Below are 21,125 nucleotides of genomic sequence, written 5' to 3'. Positions count from 1 at the left end.
TATCTTACCCGCCCCACAAGTCAGCACACTGGTGACAGTGGAAAGGGAAATCTCCCCAATAGTGTCGGCTTAGTGATTAGCACTATTGTCTCACGGCAAAAATGTCACGGGTTCACAAAATGGCCCTTTCTGTGTGGAGTTTCATGTTGTCCACATGTTTGCATGAGTTCCGTCCGGGTGCACCGGCTTCTTCCCACTTCCAAAGTGATTGTGTTTGTCTATCTGTATGTGGCCCTGTGACGGACTGGAATTCAAGAAGTTAAGATGGAAATACATGACTTTTCCAGGCACATAGATGAAGCAGAGGCACGCCTTAGCAATGCAGAGGACGATATTGATGAGGAGAAAGCATAAACAGAGAGGTTGGTGAAATAAGTGAGCTTGTTGTCAAACAAGCTTGATGAGATGGAAAACCGCTTGCAAATATCTAACATAAGACTGACCAACCTGCCCAAAAACAGAAAAATAAGATGGCATGAGCTTCCTTGAGGTACTGCCAGCCACTATTTTACAGCACTGCATATCATAGTTTAGCTGGGCACACAGGTTGCCCGGCCTTGGAACAACCAAGCCTCAACACAAAGAATGCTTATTTTTAAATTTCTGAACTTTTAAGATAAGTTCCATGCAATGCGAGCAGCAACAGCTAAAGGAAAAGTAATGTTTCCAGGGGTATCATCGGAGTTACACAAGCTGAGGAGATGTTTTGATGCCGTAAGAAAACAGCTGAGAGCCTTCAACATCTGCTAAAAAAAAAAAAAAAAAAATCATCTTTCCAGCAAAACTTTACTGGACAATGAAAGTACAAACATATTTGAATCTCCATCAGAGGCAGAGGGATTTGTTTGGAACCTAAAAAACACTCCACTGAAGCTCAGAAGGAATAAACTGTTTCACATACTGGTTCTGCTGTCTGACGTCAGTTTTATTTTCTCTTTCCAAAGAATTTATTATGGCAACCCACATTTTCCACACTGGAAGTATTAGCCACACAAAACTGTTTTAATAAACATGGAATTTCTCATTTTTACAGATAATTCTGAAAGCAAACAACATAGCTGGATAACAGACCAACAGGAGGACATCTCAGAGACAGAACGGAAAATAATTTGCTCAAAAGTACAAACTCAACCATTTATATTCCTTTGAGATTACTGCGATACAATGGTCAGTGAAGTGTACTGTACTGTATATCGTATTATACAAAAATTAAGTAAATCTGACCCCAATATTTCAAGCTTGTGTTCCAAGTGCAAAAACACCAAGGAAAATTATTCCATCACTGATGGAGTTGTGAGAAAATTCAAAGGTTTTGGGCATCGGCGACTCGATAAGTCTCCCAAATGGCCAAATCAACGGTACTGCTAAACTTCACATTATGTTTATTAAGTCTATATCTAGATGGCTGTTTATTTTTCAGCACAAAAAGAAAAATTATTGATCTATGCTGACTGCAGACCAGGCGCTTGATCGCCATCTGCTGGAAAAATGTTGGCTGCCCCTGCTTGAGCCTCTGGCTAAAAAAATCTGATTTCATATCTTGCTTTAGAAAAACTCACAGATACAGCGAGGAAGAAAACTTCAGAGTTCAGCAAATCTGTTGGATGGTTTAGGACTTATTAAACATGCTGACTAAGATGAAGTATTGGGGGTTTGAAGACCATGAATGGTCTATGTTGTGAGATGAATAGAACTTTGTAAGGCACATTATGCTCGTCGGGCTACACTTGTGTTTGGACGCCAAAACATATTGGAAGATGTCTACTGACGAGGGCAAACTTATACACAAGACACTAACTGTACATAACAGTCTATATTTGTTGTTCATATTTATTTATGCTGCCAGATGTTTCAGGGAATGTCTGATTGTTTTGTGTTTTATATATTTCTAAAATTAATAAAAGTATGGCGTTTAGGTGAACTGGTGACCCTATTTTGACTATAGAGGTGAGTGTGAATACGTTTGTCTTCGTGTGCTAACCCTGTGATGAACTGGCGGCCTGTGCAGGGTGTGCCCTACCTCTCACCCAGTGACTGCTGGCATAGACTCCAGCCCTCTGTGACCATTAACTGGGATAAGAGCATTTAGAAAATTAATACGATTGGTTTATTTCTTGTTATGCCCCAAAACACATCCATATTTAAGTGACTAAATCTTCCTTTTGGACCCTTACCTCTGTACTCAGATATTCTGTTTGTGTATATAACAAAGTGGAATGAGGCACTTGCACTATGTGTTATGCACTTTGAACTGTGTGCTGTAGATGGTCAAGATAGGGCCCATTGTGTTTCACTTACTGGATCACAGGAGTGATCCAAGTGAGCATTTTTGAAAGTTATACATTGTGCTAAATGTTATATTTCTGCAAAGGTTTCAAATATTGGTGGAGTTGCTCAGTTAATAATGCCACAAAAACTCACACTGAAGAATACTGCATTTGAGAGAGGATCATTGCATTTGAGAAGACAGTGAACTGAGTGGGAACAAGTGCAGTATGAGTAATAAATGCCATAAGATACATAAAATGTGTCCAATCATGAAACTTGCTCAAAACAACAACCTGTCTCAAAATGCAAAGTCCTGCTCAATAGTGCCATCTTCATTCAGGACCAAGACCTGCATGCCAATGATTTGTGCTAGCAGCATTATAAAAATTGGCTGCTCAACAAGGTTGCTCAAAAAAAGGAAAAATCATTTTAAGTTTTGTCTCAAAATTCCAGCGACAACAAATACAAGTTATAAAAAAAGGTTTTTGTTTTGTTCATAGGTAACGTGGATCAGCAGAGGGTACACACTCAAAGAGAGAATACTGACACTTGCTCCTGAGTTGTGTATGTTGCTACCTCACTTGGGTACTACAGAGGAAATGTGACTGTCAAGCAACAAAGACAATTTGATGAATAAAACCATACATTCCATTGCAGACTAAAACAAAATGGCCTTTTTGGCTTTTTTCACATTATACTGTAACTAGATCAAAAGTGCTCAGAGAGAACAGTATCACAACCACATACAGAGAAATTGCATGGGCTTTTAATCATTCAAGATCATCAACAATAAAATAATAAAATTTTATTAATAATGGACTAAATAAAATCTTCTCCAATATGTTGCACTTTGACTTCTGGAAAATTCAATAAACAGAGGTCACAGTAAATCCTTGATGTTTTAAACTTTCTGCCTCTGTATAACATAGAGAAACACATATATAATAAATAACCACATTAATTAATTTAATTAAATTTAAAAATTGTGGGTAATCAAACAAATGATTTTTGATGCAGTGATGTTCAGTCTGCTGCTGCAAATTTATTTATTCATTCATTTCAAACATGTTCTGTCATCAGCAAAGTTGACTACGCTTACAACATCCACATCCTCACATTGCCATGTTTGAAAGGAGTAGGCAGAAGTATAACTTTTACTAGACAGCTACGACAATACGCGTGCTCTGATTGGCTGATTTCCGGTCTGATATGGGAAAATATCACCATGACAGTCAGTCAGGATTGCATATCAGATTTGCGATTTATAATTTTCGCGGCGCAAAACAAAAACAAAACAAAACAAAAAGTGAACAAAGAAATTATGAGCGAATTTCATTACACTGACGAGTGGAACTGGAGGGATTAACAGCAACAAGCTCAAAATGGACATGCAAAATGAAAACCAACAAAATGAAAACACAGCTCCGAACATCCATATTATAAACAAATTATTCTGTCTGTACCGGAATATCAGACCTGTCTTTTTTTTTGTACTGTCAAGACCTTGGTTTAGTATTTTCCCCGTACAGACCTCACAGTTTTCCTATAACACAACACTATCTTCTTCATAATAGTAGATTTACCCCCCTCCCGCAACCTCCACGCACACATACACAAAAAGGAAAAAAATGATGAATACGAGGGCTGTCAATAAAGTATACGTCCTTTTATTTTTTTCAAAAACTATATGGATTCATTCATATGTTTTTTACGTCAGACATGCTTGAACCCTCGTGCGCATGCGTGAGTTTTTTCCACGCCTGTTGGTGACGTCATTCGCCTGTGAGCACTCCTTGTGGGAGGAGTCGTCCAGCCCTCGTCGGAATTCCTTTGTCTGAGAAGTTGCTGAGAGACTGGCGCGTTGTTTGATCAAATTTTTTCTAAACCTGTGAGACACATCGAAGTGGACACGGTTCGAAAAATTAAGCTGGTTTTCAGCGAAAATTTTAACGGCTGATGAGAGATTTTGAGGTGATACTGTCGCTTTAAGGACTTCCCACGGTGCGAGACGTCGCTCAGCGCTCTCAGCTGCCGTCGTCAGCCTGTTCAAGCTGAAACCTCCACATTTCAGGCTCTATTGATCCAGGACGTCGTGAGAGAACAGAGAAGTTTCAGAAGAAGTCGGTTTCAGCATTTTATCCGGATATTCCACTGTTAAAGGAGATTTGTTTAATGAAAGACGTGCGGAGGGTCCGCGCGTCGGGACGCAGCCGACGCGGTGCGGCGGCACAGGAAAAACACCCTCCGTGTGATAACCATTTGTAAAATCCAGGCGGCTTTTGATGGCTTTCAGTGGAGTGAGTATATGAGAAATTGTTTAACAGCAGGACATGTTCCAACTTGTCCTTAAGGCTTCAACAGAGGTGTTTTTCCTGTGGCGGAGCGTCGCGGCGGCTGCGAGCCGACGCGCGGACCCCGTCCGCACGTCTTTCATTAAACAAATCTCCTTTAACAGTGGAATATCGGATTAAAATGCTGAAACCGACTTCTTCTGAAACTTCTCTGTTCTCTCACGACGTCCTGGATCAATAGAGCCTGAAATGTGGAGGGTTTCAGCTTGAACAGGCTGACGACGGCGGCTGAGAGCGCTGAGCGACGTCTCGCACCGTGGGAAGTCCTTTTAAAGCGACAGTATCACCTCAAAATCTCTCATCAGCCGTTAAAATTTTCACTGAAAACCAGCTTAATTTTTCGAACCGTGTCCACTTCGATGTGTCTCACAGGTTTAGAAAAAATTTTGATCAAACAAAGCGCCAGTCTCTCAGCAACTTCTCAGACAAAGGAATTCCGACGAGGGGCTGGACGACTCCTCCCACAAGGAGTGCTCACAGGCGAATGACGTCACCGACAGGCGTGGAAAAACTCATGCATGCGCAGGAGGGTTCAAGCATGTCTGAATCGTAAAAACATATGAATGAAATCCATATAGTTTTTGAAAAAAATAAAAGGACCTATACTTTATTGACAGACCTCGTATGTAAAAAAAAAAGTCACAAAAAGCTGAAACATAACATCATAATATTTCTGGCTTCATTACCATCCTGGATTAACCTGTTGTTCTTATCTTATATTCATTTAATATTTGTTTTTTTTTATACTTTTTTTTTTTAAAGTGGTTGATGATTTTACTTTTTTAATGATCTGTTAAGTTATTCCCTGATTTTACCCCTGATATTTTAACACATACTTTTTAAAGTTGTTCTGACATACTGCATTTTAAGGTTGAGTTTCCTTCTTAAATCATGAAAATAAATAAATAATTAAATAAAGAGAAAATAAGCCCAAAACAACAAAAATCACATCAGATGGAGGAGCACAATTTTTCTAGTATTAATAGTTCTGAGACAGATTTACAAATTTCAACACACAAGAAGCAGGTCAAATTGGTCTGTTTTACGACAATATCATCCTGAGACAGATAACATGCAATGATATGCTCAGCTAAAAAACTATTTCCACTCCCATTCCTGATGTTTGGTTCAAATTGACATCCCAATTCCGAATAAGAAACAAGGTGATCAAAGATAGCAGACCTCATGCCATTCACACAACGCACGGAATAAACAATTAACAAAACATATACAACAAATTTATATAATATTTCCAGAAGAGATTAAAGAGGTCAGCGAACACTGAGTCTTTGTACAGTGCACACACTCACGGCTGCACTCATTTAAGAAAAAACACAATCTGCATTTTGTTTTTATTTTAGTGTATTGTAGCCTGACAACATCAAAATAAATGACCTACCCAATTCACATTCAAGCGGGCATCATTTATTACAAGAGGCACTGATAAAATAATAACGACATCTGTACAAATAAAATAAATGCATGGTGTGTGCAGGCCAATACCGCATGTAAGACACACTCCATACAGCCTATGTGCAAACCTCAGCCATGCTTTTGTCAGGAGCAATGAGCAGTGCCGTGTGCCTTGGCACGGTGCTGCCACACATCCAACAGCACAATAATCTTCCACGTTCCCCCGTGCATAATTACTGCACACCACTGGGCACAATCACTACCCGCTGAGGTCAATGAAATGGTTCTGCCCTGAAACACAAAACAACCTGAATTATATTTTAATTTTTGCCTGTAACTTTAACCTGGCCTCAAAGTGACTGCACAGCCCAAACCACATTCAAGCAGAAACAATTTATTTCAAGAAGTAGTAACGAAATAAAAACCAAAGATCTGTAAAATTAAAGCAAAAGACACATTTAAGCCAAATATAAAATTGCACTGTCATGGAAATCAGTTCATAGACCAAGTATGCAAAGTTGGGTTGAGGGGCTATTGCAGAGTAGGGGAAATATAAGACTCTTGTGAAGATTTGGGGATCATTTATGGAATTTCGGAAGGTGATGATTTTACCGTAGCCCTGTAGCCTGCTGTTTCTGTGCATACACATTACATGCTTGTCTGCTGCTTCTCTCCCACCCCCACCCACCCCCCCCTCCTTTTTTAATGTTTTCTTCATGATAACCATCTGCTAAACAATTAAACCATGTCACTTACAGTTTATTTTCCAGTTTGGAATATTGTGTGCTTTAGAGTATTAATGGATGTGGCTTTTTATTTTACTGCATGTGTTGTTTCTGTAGGTTTTTTTGTACTAATTGAAAAAGTTAATAAAGATATTTGTCAAAAAAAGGCATTTTAGCCCCTTTCTGGCCAGATTACAATCTGGTTGTTCACTTTTGTGGATGACGATGAGTCACAGCCTGACAATAATTTGGAACACGTTTAATATTTGCGAGACTGACTGCAACAATCTACAAAGCTGCTATGAGCACTGGTTGCATACTATGGACATGGTCCAACTGGGGCTTAGATGTATTTAATATTTTTAAGTCATGCTGGTAGACAATCAGTAGCAACAATCAGCAGTGGAGACTGGCTTAAGATACATATATAAATATTCACTGACTGGAAATCACACACCATGGATGACATTATAAATAAGAAGTATATATGATGTCCAGTTTGATGTCAACTACGTATAACTGCAAATTCTCATAGAAACAGAGTAAGAGAAATTCGACATATGAAACAAAGAGGGTCTTTACCAGTGCATGGAAGGAAGAAACAGAGAATATACAAGTCGGCCCATGGCTAACTTAGTTGGGGCGCGAGGCAAATGCCAGGAGTCGCTTTGGGTTGGGCAGCTCTCCCCCCTGCAGACTGGCCAGGTAGCATCTGAAGCGGAATAGATCCATGTGAAACTGCTCCAAGTTCTGCTCCCACAAGAAGATCTGGGCACAGTGACACAGACACAAACAGTTAATCATACATATTAAAAATGCAACAGCAAACATGGCTGGGAGCTAAAGTTGATACTACCATATTAATGGCTGCAACTGTGTAACAGAGACTTTTTTTTTGATAACTTTGGGCTAAAATGGAGCATCTCCTCTGTGTTACCAAACTAATAGTTTAATGTTTAGTGGGGCATTCATGGGAACATCCTCTCCCAGTCATGTTCCTACTGCAGTGCTTGGAAGGGGCAGCCTGTGCCATGGTAGATGTCTCTGTGCTTCTGCCAAGTCTCCAAGAGATGAGAAAGAAAGAATGCTGCACATTCCACTGGAAGATAGACGCCGGGAGCATTTCAGCTTTGTAAGGAGCAGGCCTATTTCCATTCAACTGTGCACAATGTGAAACCTGACACTGCCAAACAGCGTGCTCCAACTGGGCACCACCTATCTAAGAGAACAAAACCCATTTGATCTCCCTCACCAGTAAACACAACAATTAAAGATGATATGAGCTTTGCAATTAATTGAGAAAATGCCAGTGTGCTACCTGCAAACAAGCTCCAAATGATCTGGTTACCATGACCATGTGTGTAACATCAGGAGTCTGTAGCAAGTAATTAACACCCATTACCCTATCCCTCTCCTCTACACGATCCAACATCCTCTCACGCAGTACTTACTTATATGACACCTTAATTAAACAAATAGCACATCCTTAAATGTGTTCAGAAAATAATACTTGGAGCCTTACTGTCAAAGAGGTATGTTTTTCCAGTACATCTATTCATTCATAGTAGGGTCTATTCCCAGCCATAACCTTATCTTTACATGAAGAAACTGCATTAGTATTTTTAAACATTCAAGGTATTTCACTCTGCTACTTGTGGCAATTTACCTTTTCCTGAATCTCCATCATGATAAAAACACTTGACTGTGAGGGTACTATTTTCTCTGTAATATGTAATCTAAAGCTAAAGTTTTAAAACTATACCAAACCGTGTTTTTTAAGGACATCATTCTAAAATACCATACACCCAAATGACACTTTATTTAACAATAAAATAGAGTCACAGATAAATAAGCAGTGAGACATAAAAGCTTCTTCACTTTGGGAAAACAGCCATAGAAAACTACATTAGACATTTCCATTTATAAATGTGGTGATTGGTGGTGTTTTGTTACAAATGCAAGTGCCATATTTTTGATGCTTTATGCAATAAGATTGTACATAACAGACTAAGTACCAAAAAATACAATGAATATGCAAGTTACAGAAACATTTCTGATACTTTGAAGGTCCCAATGAGCACAGTGGCCACAGCCATCTGTAAAAGGAAGAAGTTCAGATCCACCATGACTCTTCTTGGAGCTGGCCGCCCATCTAAACTCAGCGATCAGGGGAGAAGGGCCATATTCGGGGAGGTGACCAAGAACCTGATGGTCACACTGTCAGAGCTCAGGCATTCTTCTGTGGAGAGAGGAGAACCTTCCAGAAGGACAACCATCTCTGTAGCAATCCAACAATCAGGCCTGTATGGTAGAGTGGCCAGAAGGAAGGCACTTAGTCAAGTAAAAGGCACATGGCAGCCCACCTGGAGTTCGTCAAAAGGCACCCGAAAGACTCAGAAAATGACAAACAAAATTCTCTGGTCTGAAGAGACAAAGACTGAATTCTTTGGCATGAATCCCAGGCGTCATGTTAGGAGGAAACCAGGAACCATCCCTACAGTGAAGCATGGTGATGGCAGCATCATGCTGTGGGGATGTTTTTGAGCAGCAGCAGCTGGGACACTAGTCAGGACTGAGGGAAAGATGAATACAGCAATGTACAGAGACATCCTGGATGAAAACCTGCTCCAGAGCGCTCTTGACACTCAGACTGAGGCGAAAGTTCATCTTTCAGCAGAAGCCCCGGTCACACGGCACTAACGAAGGACACCAAAGCCAAAATGAAACAAGAAATCTGGATATAGGGTGACATTGTTTAACTGTAGTTCAACTTTGTTCCTGTAGCTGGCATTTTGTCAGAATGATTAAACTGTTAAAAAATATGAATGAATAACAACGACAACCTCAATTCGTCCCTATTTCGTTTTGCTTTCTCTCTTGATGGTTCCTCATCGTTTGAGTAGTTCCCGTAATGTCGGTGTTCTGTTTAATTGTTGCCAACTTCGTCCAACCTCCCAAGTCCGATGTCTTGCACAAATGCTGATATCTGACTGGATCAGTAACTAAAGCTCAGACAAGCTGAATGTAACATCCTTGTATCGCTGATGACTCGTACATGTGTGGGAACAAAAGCAAGGTTTTCATACAGAAACAATAGCGGCAAGAACATTTTATTAACCACGTTAACTATTTATGCATATTCCAGCCAGGCCTGTGTATGCGCACACATTGTTGTCAAGACAACCAGATCCCGCACCTGCAAGTGCTTTGGACATGAGCACAAGGCTGGCTGTGCTCAGTTTCATACCCGCTGTCAGTCAAGTCATCATGAATGTTTCATTTTGATGTCATTTAAAGCGTCAAGGTCAACGTTCGCTTTGTTTTTCTTTCGTTAGTTTCGGTGTTGTTACGTTTCTTTTTGAGTTTTTGATTCGCAGGCTTTTCGGTGACGGGAAAAGTGCAGGATCATTCGACCACCTTTTCTTGACGATTTATGACTTTTTTTTTCCCTCCCGTCGTTCAGCTATTGTCATGTGCAGTGTGACTAGGGCATGAATGAGTGGCCCAGCCAGAGCCCAGACCTGAATCTGATTGAACATCTCTGGAGATATCTGAAAATGACTGTGCACTGACGCTCCGCATCCAACCTGATAGAGCTTGAGAGGTGCTGCAATGAGGAATGGGCAAAACTGCCCAAAGATAGGTGCACCAAGCTTGTGGCATCATATTCAAGAAGACCTGAGGCTGTAATTGCTGCCAAAGGTGCACCAACAAAGTATTGAGCAAAGGGTGTAAATATTTATGTGATTTCTCATTTTTTTTTATTTTTAATCAATTTGAAAAAAAAAAACAAACTTGTTTCATGTTGTCACTATGGGATGTTGTGAGCAGAATTTTGAGGGGAAAAAATGAATTTACTCCATTTTGGAATAAGGCAGTAACATAACAAAATGTGGAAAAGGTGAAGCACTGTGGATACTTTCCAGATCTGCATATTTGCAGCTTACATTACTCTTGAGACTGCTTCATGGAAGAGCCCATGCATTCGTCTGAAACGGACCAGAAAATGTATATTCAAGCTAGCAGCAGTGCCTACTATTTTCCACAAAGTCAAAGGAAAATGTGCAACTTGAGGATTACATACTATACAGCTGAGGAAAAAGGAAAAGGATTTTTTCATCCACCTTTTCTTCCCCTCAGTATATATTTTGTTCTACTGGGGAAACACACGCAGAGACTGAAAGACTGCAGTTCAATCCCAATACACATTATTTCTGCTAGATACAGTAGTGTTCAGAATAATAGTAGTGCTATGTGACTAAAAAGATTAATCCAGGTTTTGAGTATATTTCTTATTGTTACATGGGAAACAAGGTACCAGTAGATTCAGTAGATTCTCACAAATCCAACAAGACCAAGCATTCATGATATGCACACTCTTAAGGCTATGAAATTGGTCTATTAGTAAACACTACACAATGATAAAGTGTAGTGGAAGCCCCACCAGATAGGCCTGTCATGATATCTTGCCTCAGAAAATATCACCAAAAAAATGACATCACAATATTAATGATGTCATTTTAAGAAAATTTAATGCTATCACTATAATGATAATATGGCATCAAAATGCAAGCATATCCGTTCAAAGAGCAATGACCTTATTATATTTGACACTGGAATGGAAATGAGAAAAAAAATAAATATCCTGAATCAGTAATTCATATTTCAAAAGGGTGGTATGGGCTAATGGCCCTCAATGCCTGAACTAATGGGGCATTTTTCTCCATATGTGGCCCCTTCTCAGACATCAATGGGCCTATGTGGAATAGAATAAAATGTGGAACAGAATAAATAATTTGAAGACTTGTGCTCAGATGAAAACAATTCTAACATTTGTCATGTTTATCTGCTGTAAGAGCCCCAACTTGAGCCAAGTTCAAGTTCCAAGTTAACTATGATGCAAATTTCAATTTCATTATTTTGTGTATATTTCATTTGATTTTATGCATAGGTCATAAATATAATGCTTAAAAGGTTAATGACATGTTAATATTGGATGGGACACAGCATTTGCTCCAGTGTCCAAACTTACATCAAGTAACTTGATTAGTGAGCAGCAGAACCTGAGCTCTCTTCGGCACTGGAGCGCAGTGAGATAAAGTGTAAATGTAAGCATTTTTTCATTTGTTTATGAATTAAATGACAGACCTTGCTCTTCACATTGGATGAATTTACTGTGTGTATGTGCGTGTTAAATGTTAATGAAGTGTGATTTTTATGCAAATAACAGCATCTCATAAAACATCATGTACAGATTTAAAATCAGCGTGAGCAGTGACACTGTTCACCAAACATCCCATCCGCTAATTCATATAAAGCATCAATTTTGTAATTACACACCCCAATCCAATGAAGTTCGAACCTGTGTAAAATGTAAATAAAACAGAATGCAATGATTTGCAAATCCTCTTCAACCTATATTCAATTGATACACCACAAAGACAAGATATTCAATGTTCAAACTGATAAACTGTTGTTTTGTGCAAATATTTGCTCATTTTGAAATGGATGCCTGCAAAATGTTTCAAAAAAGCTGTGACAGTAGTATGTTTACCACTGTGTTACATCACCTTTCCTTCTAACAACACTCAATAAGCGTTTGGGAACTGAGGACATTAATTGTTGAAGCTTTGTAGATGGAATTCTTTCCCATTCTTGCTTGATGTACGACTTCAGCTGTTCAACAGTCCGGGTTCTCCGTTGTCGTATTTTGCACTTCATAATGCGCCACACATTTTCAATGGGCAACAGGTCTGGACTGCAGGCAGGCCAGTCTAGTACCCGCACTCTTTTACTATGAACCCACACTGCAAGAGAGACATGAAAGCTCTTGATATAGACATCTACAACTGGGAGAGCCTCGCAGAAAACCGCCCGAGGTGGAAATGTACCCTGAACCAACAACTTAAGTTGGGGGAACAGAAGCTGGTTACGGATGCGATGGAAAGGCATGTGCGCAGGAAGGAGAACAGCTCGAACAGACCAGAGACCACCTACAGATATGACCACGCAACAGGGACTGTTACTCTCGGATCGGTCTCTATAGTCACAGAGATGCTGCCCCAATCTACCAGATACATGATAGGATGAAATTACCATGGTCAATCTTGACTGACGGAGCCTACTGACACTGCTGTAACACATGCAGAATGTGGCTTGGCACCGTCTTGCTGAATAAGCAGGGACGTCCCCTGAAAAAGACGTTGCTGGGTTGCAGCATGTGTTGCTCCAAAACCTGGATGTACCTTTCAGCATTGATGGTGCCATCACAGATGTGTAAGTTTCCCATGCCATGGGCACTAAACACACCCCCATACCATTACAGATGCTGGCTTTTTGAAGTTAGTGCTGGTAACAATCTGGATGGTCCTTTTTCCTCTTTTGTCATGGACACGACGTCCATGATTTCCAAAAACAATTTGGAAATGTGGAATCATCAGACCACCGCACAATTTTCCACTTTGCGTCAGTCCATTTCAAATAAGCTCGGCACAGAGAAGGCGGCGGTTGTTTCTGGATGTGTTTGATGTATGGCTTTCGCTTTGCATGGTAGAGTTTTAACTTGCACTTGTAGATGTAGTGACAAACTAGTGTTAACTGACAATGGTTTTTCTGAAGTGTTCCTGAGCACCACATGGTCAGACCCCTTACACAATGACGTCGGTTTTTAATGCAGTGCTGCCTGAGGGATCGAAGGTAACAGGCATTCAATGTTGGTTTTCAACAAGTAGCTTACGTGTAGAAAGTTCTCCAGATTCTCTGATATTCTGATTATTGTTATTCTATTATTATGATTTCTGATTGAGAAACGTTGTTCTCACCCCCCCCCCACCCCAAAAAAAGATTTGCATGATTCATAGCATAAAAATAGGAAACAGGATGTGACATTTTGACCTCTTAAAATAGGCCAAAGTTAGCCATCTTTGAACTAGTCCAAGGTCTGTTGTCCCCCGAATGTCCCTGAGAATTTGAAGACCCTGGCAGTAATAGAGCTGGACCTTATGCTGAGCACAGACGGATGGACATACGGACGGGTGCAAAGCCTTCACAATACGCAATGGCCATATGTGATGGCCATCAGGTAACAAGTCTGAAGACTACCTTCAAATTTAAAATACTGTCAGCATTAACAGTGAATGAAATACATATGTAAAAGTTCAATATTAGTGGGCTCCTTTAAAATGAGATTTGTGTTCCTTGACCTATCCTATCTCCTCAGAGAAAAAGCCCTGAACATTCTCTACATAGTTCTCACATGTGGGAATCCTGTGTGTGTGAGTGAGAGAGTGAGAGTGAGAGAGAGAGAAGTAGACACACAAGCTAAAGGAAGAATGGAGAACCTTACCTGATCCAGGATGGTCTTCCTCTTCTTGGTGTCAGTGACAGCAGACAGCTGCATATCTCCCATCTTCTTCATTTTCTCATCCATGTCAATCTTCTGCTCCAGCTTCTTGAGTTCGGCTCGCAGCAGCCGCACTGTGTCCTCTCTGTGGTGCTGACGAGCAACGGCAGTGGCACATGCCGAATGGATGGCTGTGATCCAGTTCTCCAGCTCTGTTTGGCTGCAGGTCTGCATGGAGGCAGAAAGCAAAGGATCAGAGGTCAACACACCAACAATGTAAGGTTGAATAAAAGCCTTGGCTGCTTTTCCTCAGCTGATTTAGTGATGTAAATGAACAAAAAGCAGCATACAGGTCTTGGTAACATAGATGATACCAGTGTCCTCCTACCTGGAACAAAAAAGCATCTCCCAGAGAGTTGCTGAGGCAAAACACAAAGTCCTTTTTAGGATGTTCTGGAACAGCCTGGACAATACTGTTCTCCACCCAGATGGCATGCTTTGGAACACTGTTGTAGTCAATCACTGAACGACCATCAGTCTCATAAAAGAAAAGAGTGCAACCTGAGAAATTAGAGAATATATATTTACTCATCACATTGGAGAGGACAGAGACTTGATTATCACAGCCCTGATGACACTGATTTAAAAAAAAGACTTTTGAGAGTAATTTCATTCCAGTGCTCTCCACAGGGCTGAATCCAGAGTGAAAATCTGACAGATGCGTTTTGCCCAATGATAAAATAAAAATCATACACGCCTTGTTATTCAATAATCTTCATTCTTTTATTCGGCTTTTTCTTATCGTGCACCCACTCTGTGGAACGGTCTTCCTGCGACTGTGAGACATTCGGAGTCTGTGGACATTTTTAAGTCAAGACTTAAAGCCTATTTTTATTCTCTTTCTTATGATTTTTTTTTATCTGTTTTATTCTTTTACTTCTGTTTTTAATTATGCATTTGAATTTTTTTATTTTAATTTTTTATGTTGAACTGTTCTATGTGAGGCGCCTTGAGATGGATTTTGTTGTGATTTGGCGCTTTATAAGCCGATTAACTTGAAATTGAACAACATTTTATTGAGTCTTAAAGTAAATAAATATGAAATTGGTCACTGGATCCTTAAACTTGGGACATAATAAACTACACGGTGGAACCTTGATCTCTGGACATAAATAGGAATAAATAAAATCTGTAGTTTTTGTCAAAAGCATTTCCTTTCAGATATTATTGGCATGAAAGTCTTTCCATATATCTGAGCAGAGCTCTTGCAGCACGTCTCATTTTGGGAGGAAAAAAACATTTTAGTCGACTGTAGTTTCTTGTCTGTATTACAACATTTGTAAGAGGTGTCATTTTATTTAAAGCGGCAATTCATTTTGAAGTTATTAATACTGACTGGAATCTGTCTCAGCAGACAGCTGCGCAGCGTTTGGAGCTGTGCCAACGGAACGGAGAAAGATTCTCGTTCCTTGACTGCAACAAGACAAGAGTCCCAGTTAGTGACTTTAATACACACAAAAGTGACTGACGGTATTTTAATGGCTCTGAGAAGTGGATTTGCCCTTTCTGAAGAGCAGCAAATCAAAGAACAAGCTAGTGGATCGAAGCATTGCTTCAATGGTTCACGGTTCAAAGTAGAGTCGCGCCGCAGAAACGGTTGATTACAGACCCGCTGCAGACCAAACCCTGAATATCCGACTTTATTTGTACGTCCGTATGACTCTGAAACTTGGAAAAATCCATATAATTTACGGACAATCCGTATAGGTTGACATGTATGGTCTGAAAACCACCGAAAATGTAATTTCAGTCATCATAGAATGCCTTTCAAACACACTATTGTCTGAAAACTATTTATAAACCACTCACCGTTTCTTGCTGAACTAAGCGCCCAATTTTCCTTGCACAACGTTTTTCCTGGATGCCATGATCATCGGCTCAACTGGACTGACGCTATGTTTGTTTGATCCAGTTTGAATTTTCCTGTGTACACCTGCGTGGTGCATTGTGGGATCAAATCAAAAGCTGTGTTCACCGCGGGGACATGTTCGGGACTATTTGGGATTATTTGAGATTTTTTTTTTTTTTTTTTTACTGATGACAAACGATGCGTAAAAAAATCTGACCAATGCAACTGCATCGGTCCAAACCGGTCTGGATCCAGGCCTGCTCCAGTGACCAACCTTAAGTATTGCAGTATTGCTGACAAGTAATGACAACAGTGCAGATTTAATTTCAAGTCATGTCCATGTTACAGTATAAAATATGAAGAGGCTGGCATCTCACTTGAGTTAAAGCTATGTTTAAGTTTGTTGTGCCTGTTTGGAAATGACCTTGAAAGTATCTCTGGATTGTAAACAACTGCTGGATGCTAAGAATGTAAACATTAATGTAAAGAATTAGTAATGTAGGATGGGTGTTACAATAATAAATGTTACAGAGACATTCTGGGTAAAACAGACCTTTCAGTGAAACCCAGTAACTCTTCCACTTGCGCCTGGTGGCCGACTCCACTTTCTTGTTCTTCTTATGAACGAGGAAATTCTTGACTGCGAGTTTGCCAGCTTTGCGCACCATTCCTTGGGCAATGCCAAGCAATGGGTCAGACTGGTAGGCGGAGCTCACTGTGCTCTGCTCGTCGCTCAGGGCTGACCCTGCCTCCTCCAAGGTTTCTATCTGGCAGGAGCTCATCTCCAGTTCCTGACGAAAGTTCTCATAAACACCTTGCACACACTCATGAGTACCGCCACCACTGCTGCTGCCACTGTCGCTCCCGGCAAACACACTCCTGCTGGCCGCCGAACCCACAGAGAAGGAGGCCGACATGGTTTTGAAGCGTCGGGGCTGGTGCTGCATATCTGCAGTCACCCCGTCGATGCCGCTGTCCTCGTACTCGCTGCCCTCGCCAGCTGTGACATCCTGGGTCGCAGCAGAAATAGCAGGTAAGACGACATAGCAACTGTGTTTTCTTCATCACGGTGAAAACAGGCACTAAATAATAGCTTGTACCCAGAGTGTCAAAAACACTCTTCTGTAACTACAGTACTGAGCTGTGCTTCTGTGGGAAGACATGTTTCAAAAACCCAATGGCTGGCTAATCCTAAGGTTCAGGCTGTTGTTTTGTGAACAGTCTGCCTTTGCTGTGGCACCGCAGGGTTTGCCCTCTTCTGCCCACAAGCTCCTGGGAGATGAAGGGGGTTACACTGAGTTTGGTATCTCATCTGGTCACATGACCCAATCACATGCTCCAGAGCTCCATTCAGTGGGCTGATGGTGACCTGCAGTGACAGGGCCACCATGCACATTTTACTGTTACACTCTTTCACAGGGCTCCTCTCTTTAGCATAAGAAAAGTGTGAGGGGTTTCAAATAAGACGGGCTTTAAACTCGAGCCCCTCCTCTCATTAAAAACAGCATCCAAAGGAAAAAACACATCGCTACAGAATCCTGATGGACAAAGATGCTGATACAAAGGATATAGAACTTGGTGTAGAAGGTGAACTCTGGAGTCAGCTCTCTCAAATTTATGAGATCGAAAGTAAATCAGACATCATACCTAATTTGGTTGTTTGTCCACAGTTTTGGCCAGACATCAGAAATGTATCTCTTTTTGCTCTCTTTTGTTTGAAAACAAATAAATTATGTACTGACAAGAGGCAAACTCACTTTACATGCTAAGGTTAGCCTAAAAAGCCTAAAGTTCAGAACAGTCACAAGCATCCTGATTTCAATTTTCCATCCATTTAAAGTTTACGTGACCAATTAGGAAAAATATGTTTCAGATAATTTGCATGGATGAGATCAATCTTAGTAAATAAGCAGCAGTGACCTTGGTGGCCATCAGACCTGGGCTTTGGAAATGCAGAAATGCAGAATTGACTTCAGTACACTGGCAGCTACTGACACAACGAGCCAGCACTTCTGTCTCAGATCAGCCTTCTCTCAGCAAAAGAGACCTGGTGACCAGAGAAAGAAAAAAAATCATTTATTTTCACACCATACAGACTTGTAAGCGTATCACTGGAGTCATGCACAGGCAGACAGTTTTGACTTACTGTGAAAAATTTTAAACAAAATTATTCAAGTTATTGAAGCTATATGTTTTAGTTTTAAAGTAATGCACTAATTTTGAAGGTTTTAGCATTTACAGAGTACAGACACACACGCTGCAATGCATTATGGGACAAATGCCATCTACTAGCTGGGGCAGTGGTCATGGCAGTGTGAATAGCAATTGCCACACATTCGCTAAAAGTGCTGAATAACAAAGATTTTTCAGTTTTCAAATTGCCTTTTTTTTACAAATGAAAAAAATTACACATTTACAAATACAGATTTATTTGTAAAAACCAACACACACGTTACAGTAACTTGTGTGTTATACCGACCAACCACTGATGACAGGAAACTAATTTTCCCATAATGCATTGTGGCATGTGTGTCTGCAAATGCTAAAACCTTCAAAATTAGTGCATTACTTTAAAAATAAAACATATAACTGACATTTTCACTTTGTAAAACAACAAAGGCGACGTTAATTTCAATAACGTACCCAAAATTCATTTGTTTAAAATTTTAACCATATGTCAAAACTGTCTGCTTGTCCATGACTCCTGTGATACGCCTGCAAGTCTGTATGGTGTGAAAATAAATTATCTTTTTTCTCCTTCCTCTTCCTTTCTCTCTGGTAGTCAGCTCTTCTCTGCCTGCAGATGACTGAGTTCTACCACTCATAGCTGTCCGTCTAAACATGTAACAGGCAGGCACTAAAATCTTTGATTTCAGACTTTACAAATGTTTTTAACTATTAAGCTGCATTCACTATGCCCACAAAAATATGTTAGCAGTCTAAAAGTTATCGGAACTAAATTTAGCAGAAGTTAATTGGTCCACTGATGTTTTCGCTGAACTGTGCCCACCGCTGCCGACAAAGAAGCTAATTTCAAGCTTGTTCAACTTCAACCACACCTGCTCCTAATATACGATTATCCCCCTGCAACAATCTCAGACATGTCTAGCAGGTAGCAGACACATTTATGGCATATTACATAGGCATAATTAAAAACTAGAAGAATGCAACTTACTCAGCACAGTATTTATTACTACTTCGTTTATTAAACATTAACTCTATTACTCTCCCTAATGGATAATGGCTTTTATCCATCACTCCTGTAAAACCAATTCTTCTTAATTAGTTTGGCAGCTTATTTGTAACAAAGTCACAACAGAGTAAGGGCTCAAATACAGCTGGAGGTGGAACAGATGAGAAGCTGTAGTACTGGTAAACACAAAGATTTGTATACATACACAATATAATCAGTTTGGTTTCAACACATAGGAGAAAAGCATTCAATTTTAGTGGTGTAATACTCAGCATGATGTAAAGCTGTGGTACAACTTACTTGTATCGTCTGCGCCCTCCTGCCTTTCATACTGGCAGACAAGGCAGGTTGGTGGCTGCTCAGGCCTTCGGAGAGGCAGTGGGAACGCCGGCAGGGAAGGGTGTATGCACCGTAAGCATTCCCATCCTCATCTGATGGAGAGAGCATCTTATCGCTCTCATCCTCCCCGACAGCCCTGTTGGCGTTATGCCACTTGGCATAGCGACTATGACTTTTCCTGCAGACGGGACTCTTCTGGTTATACAGCTCGTCCAGGGAGTTTGCCCTGTCAGTCGAATCTGGGGGACTGCATTGCAGGGGGCCGTCACAGTCAGTGAAATCTCTCTCAATGGCCGTGTCTATGATCTCCTCAGTACTGGTCAGATGCTCTTGGCTGAGGTCAGAGAGGGAGAAATCCAAGCTGTCCTCTCGCCACATGTCTGCGGACTTGGACCTCTTCTTCTTCTTGAAGCCGACAGCCTCTACGGAACAGTCCCGAATCTTTGGGAGATATGTCACCTCACCTGCATACAAGTCGTCATCCTGCACCTCCTCGGCAGTAGGCCCTGGTAGCGTTATGTGCATATGCACGGAGGGATTGGCCAGGTCATTGTGAAAGGACACAGGCCGCAGGTTCATGGCCACACGGTCCATCCAAATGGGGCTTCCAAAGTCAGGCAGGATATTAGTCTCGTTGAAGGGCTCTAAGCCATTGTCAGCAAGGGATTGTGGGATGCTTGGGGTGCTGCTGGAGCGTGTGCTTGTCTCAGAATTCCTGTGATGTATTTTTCCAGACAAAGCATGTCGAGAGCGTCTGGACTGCTTGTTGGAGATGCGAAGAGAGCGAGACACATGCTTACGTGACAAATAGCCACACTCATTACCATAGAGCACATGAGCTCCATTGTGACTCTCCACATTTCCCATGATTCACAAGCTGAAAGACAGAGGGTACAACGTCAACTTACCGAGAACAATGTCAGCTAAGTAAGTCAAAAATCACAACTGCGTACTGAAATTTTACCTTCAGGAAAGTAATGACTTCTCTGGCATATTACTCAGGGGATTTTCCACATAGACAGGTCCTGCAGCCACCAGTACAGTCGACAAGCATCTGAAACAAAGATAGCAAAGGGTGAAATAATTTTACAGCTGGATAAATTTATATATATATATATATATATATATACACACACACAGTATAGATATTGATTAATAAAAGGACTTAGGTAGGACAAGGGGTAGGACAGAATAAGCATATGCTTTTTCCTACTCCCTTCCGAACACATCATGTTGACATTGTTCTTTTGTCTTTTTTTGTGATTGTTTCTTCTTTGTTTTCATGTATGAAGTAAAACAATCTATATCTATCTATCGATATATATATATATATATATATATATATATATATATATATATATATCACATTTTTCTTGAGACTGCAAAAACAAGGAAAACTAACTTACAGCTATTCATCACCCACCACAATATTCTGCAATGACAAACATTTGACCACACAATGTCTGCAAATTAGCACCAATGGCTCTATCCTTGCCATGCACACAACACATACAACACCTGATCTTCTACCCTACTTTATGATTCCAGGTCCACACCATCATAACATACTTCAGGTTGTTTTGTT

The 21,125-nt window shown here is 40.5% G+C and overlaps 1 protein-coding gene across 1 annotated transcript in view; it reads right to left on the bottom strand.

Moving 5' to 3' along the window:
- Positions 1 to 20,643, bottom strand: part of LOC117508624 (T-lymphoma invasion and metastasis-inducing protein 1-like) — a 135,369-nt gene extending 114,726 nt beyond the window's left edge. The window contains 6 exon segments of the mRNA XM_034168422.1: positions 7,340 to 7,525; positions 14,103 to 14,327; positions 14,488 to 14,660; positions 16,562 to 17,022; positions 19,506 to 20,417; positions 20,505 to 20,643. Coding sequence (XP_034024313.1) covers positions 7,340 to 7,525; positions 14,103 to 14,327; positions 14,488 to 14,660; positions 16,562 to 17,022; positions 19,506 to 20,407 — 1,947 coding nt within the window. The 5' untranslated portion in view covers positions 20,408 to 20,417; positions 20,505 to 20,643.
- Positions 20,644 to 21,125: the final 482 nt, after the last annotated feature.

Source organism: Thalassophryne amazonica, chromosome 4, assembly GCF_902500255.1.
Source record: "Thalassophryne amazonica chromosome 4, fThaAma1.1, whole genome shotgun sequence".
Taxonomy (NCBI): domain Eukaryota; kingdom Metazoa; phylum Chordata; class Actinopteri; order Batrachoidiformes; family Batrachoididae; genus Thalassophryne; species Thalassophryne amazonica.
The sequence above is the reverse complement of the archived record's forward strand: the minus strand, read 5'-3'. Positions and strand labels throughout refer to the sequence as shown.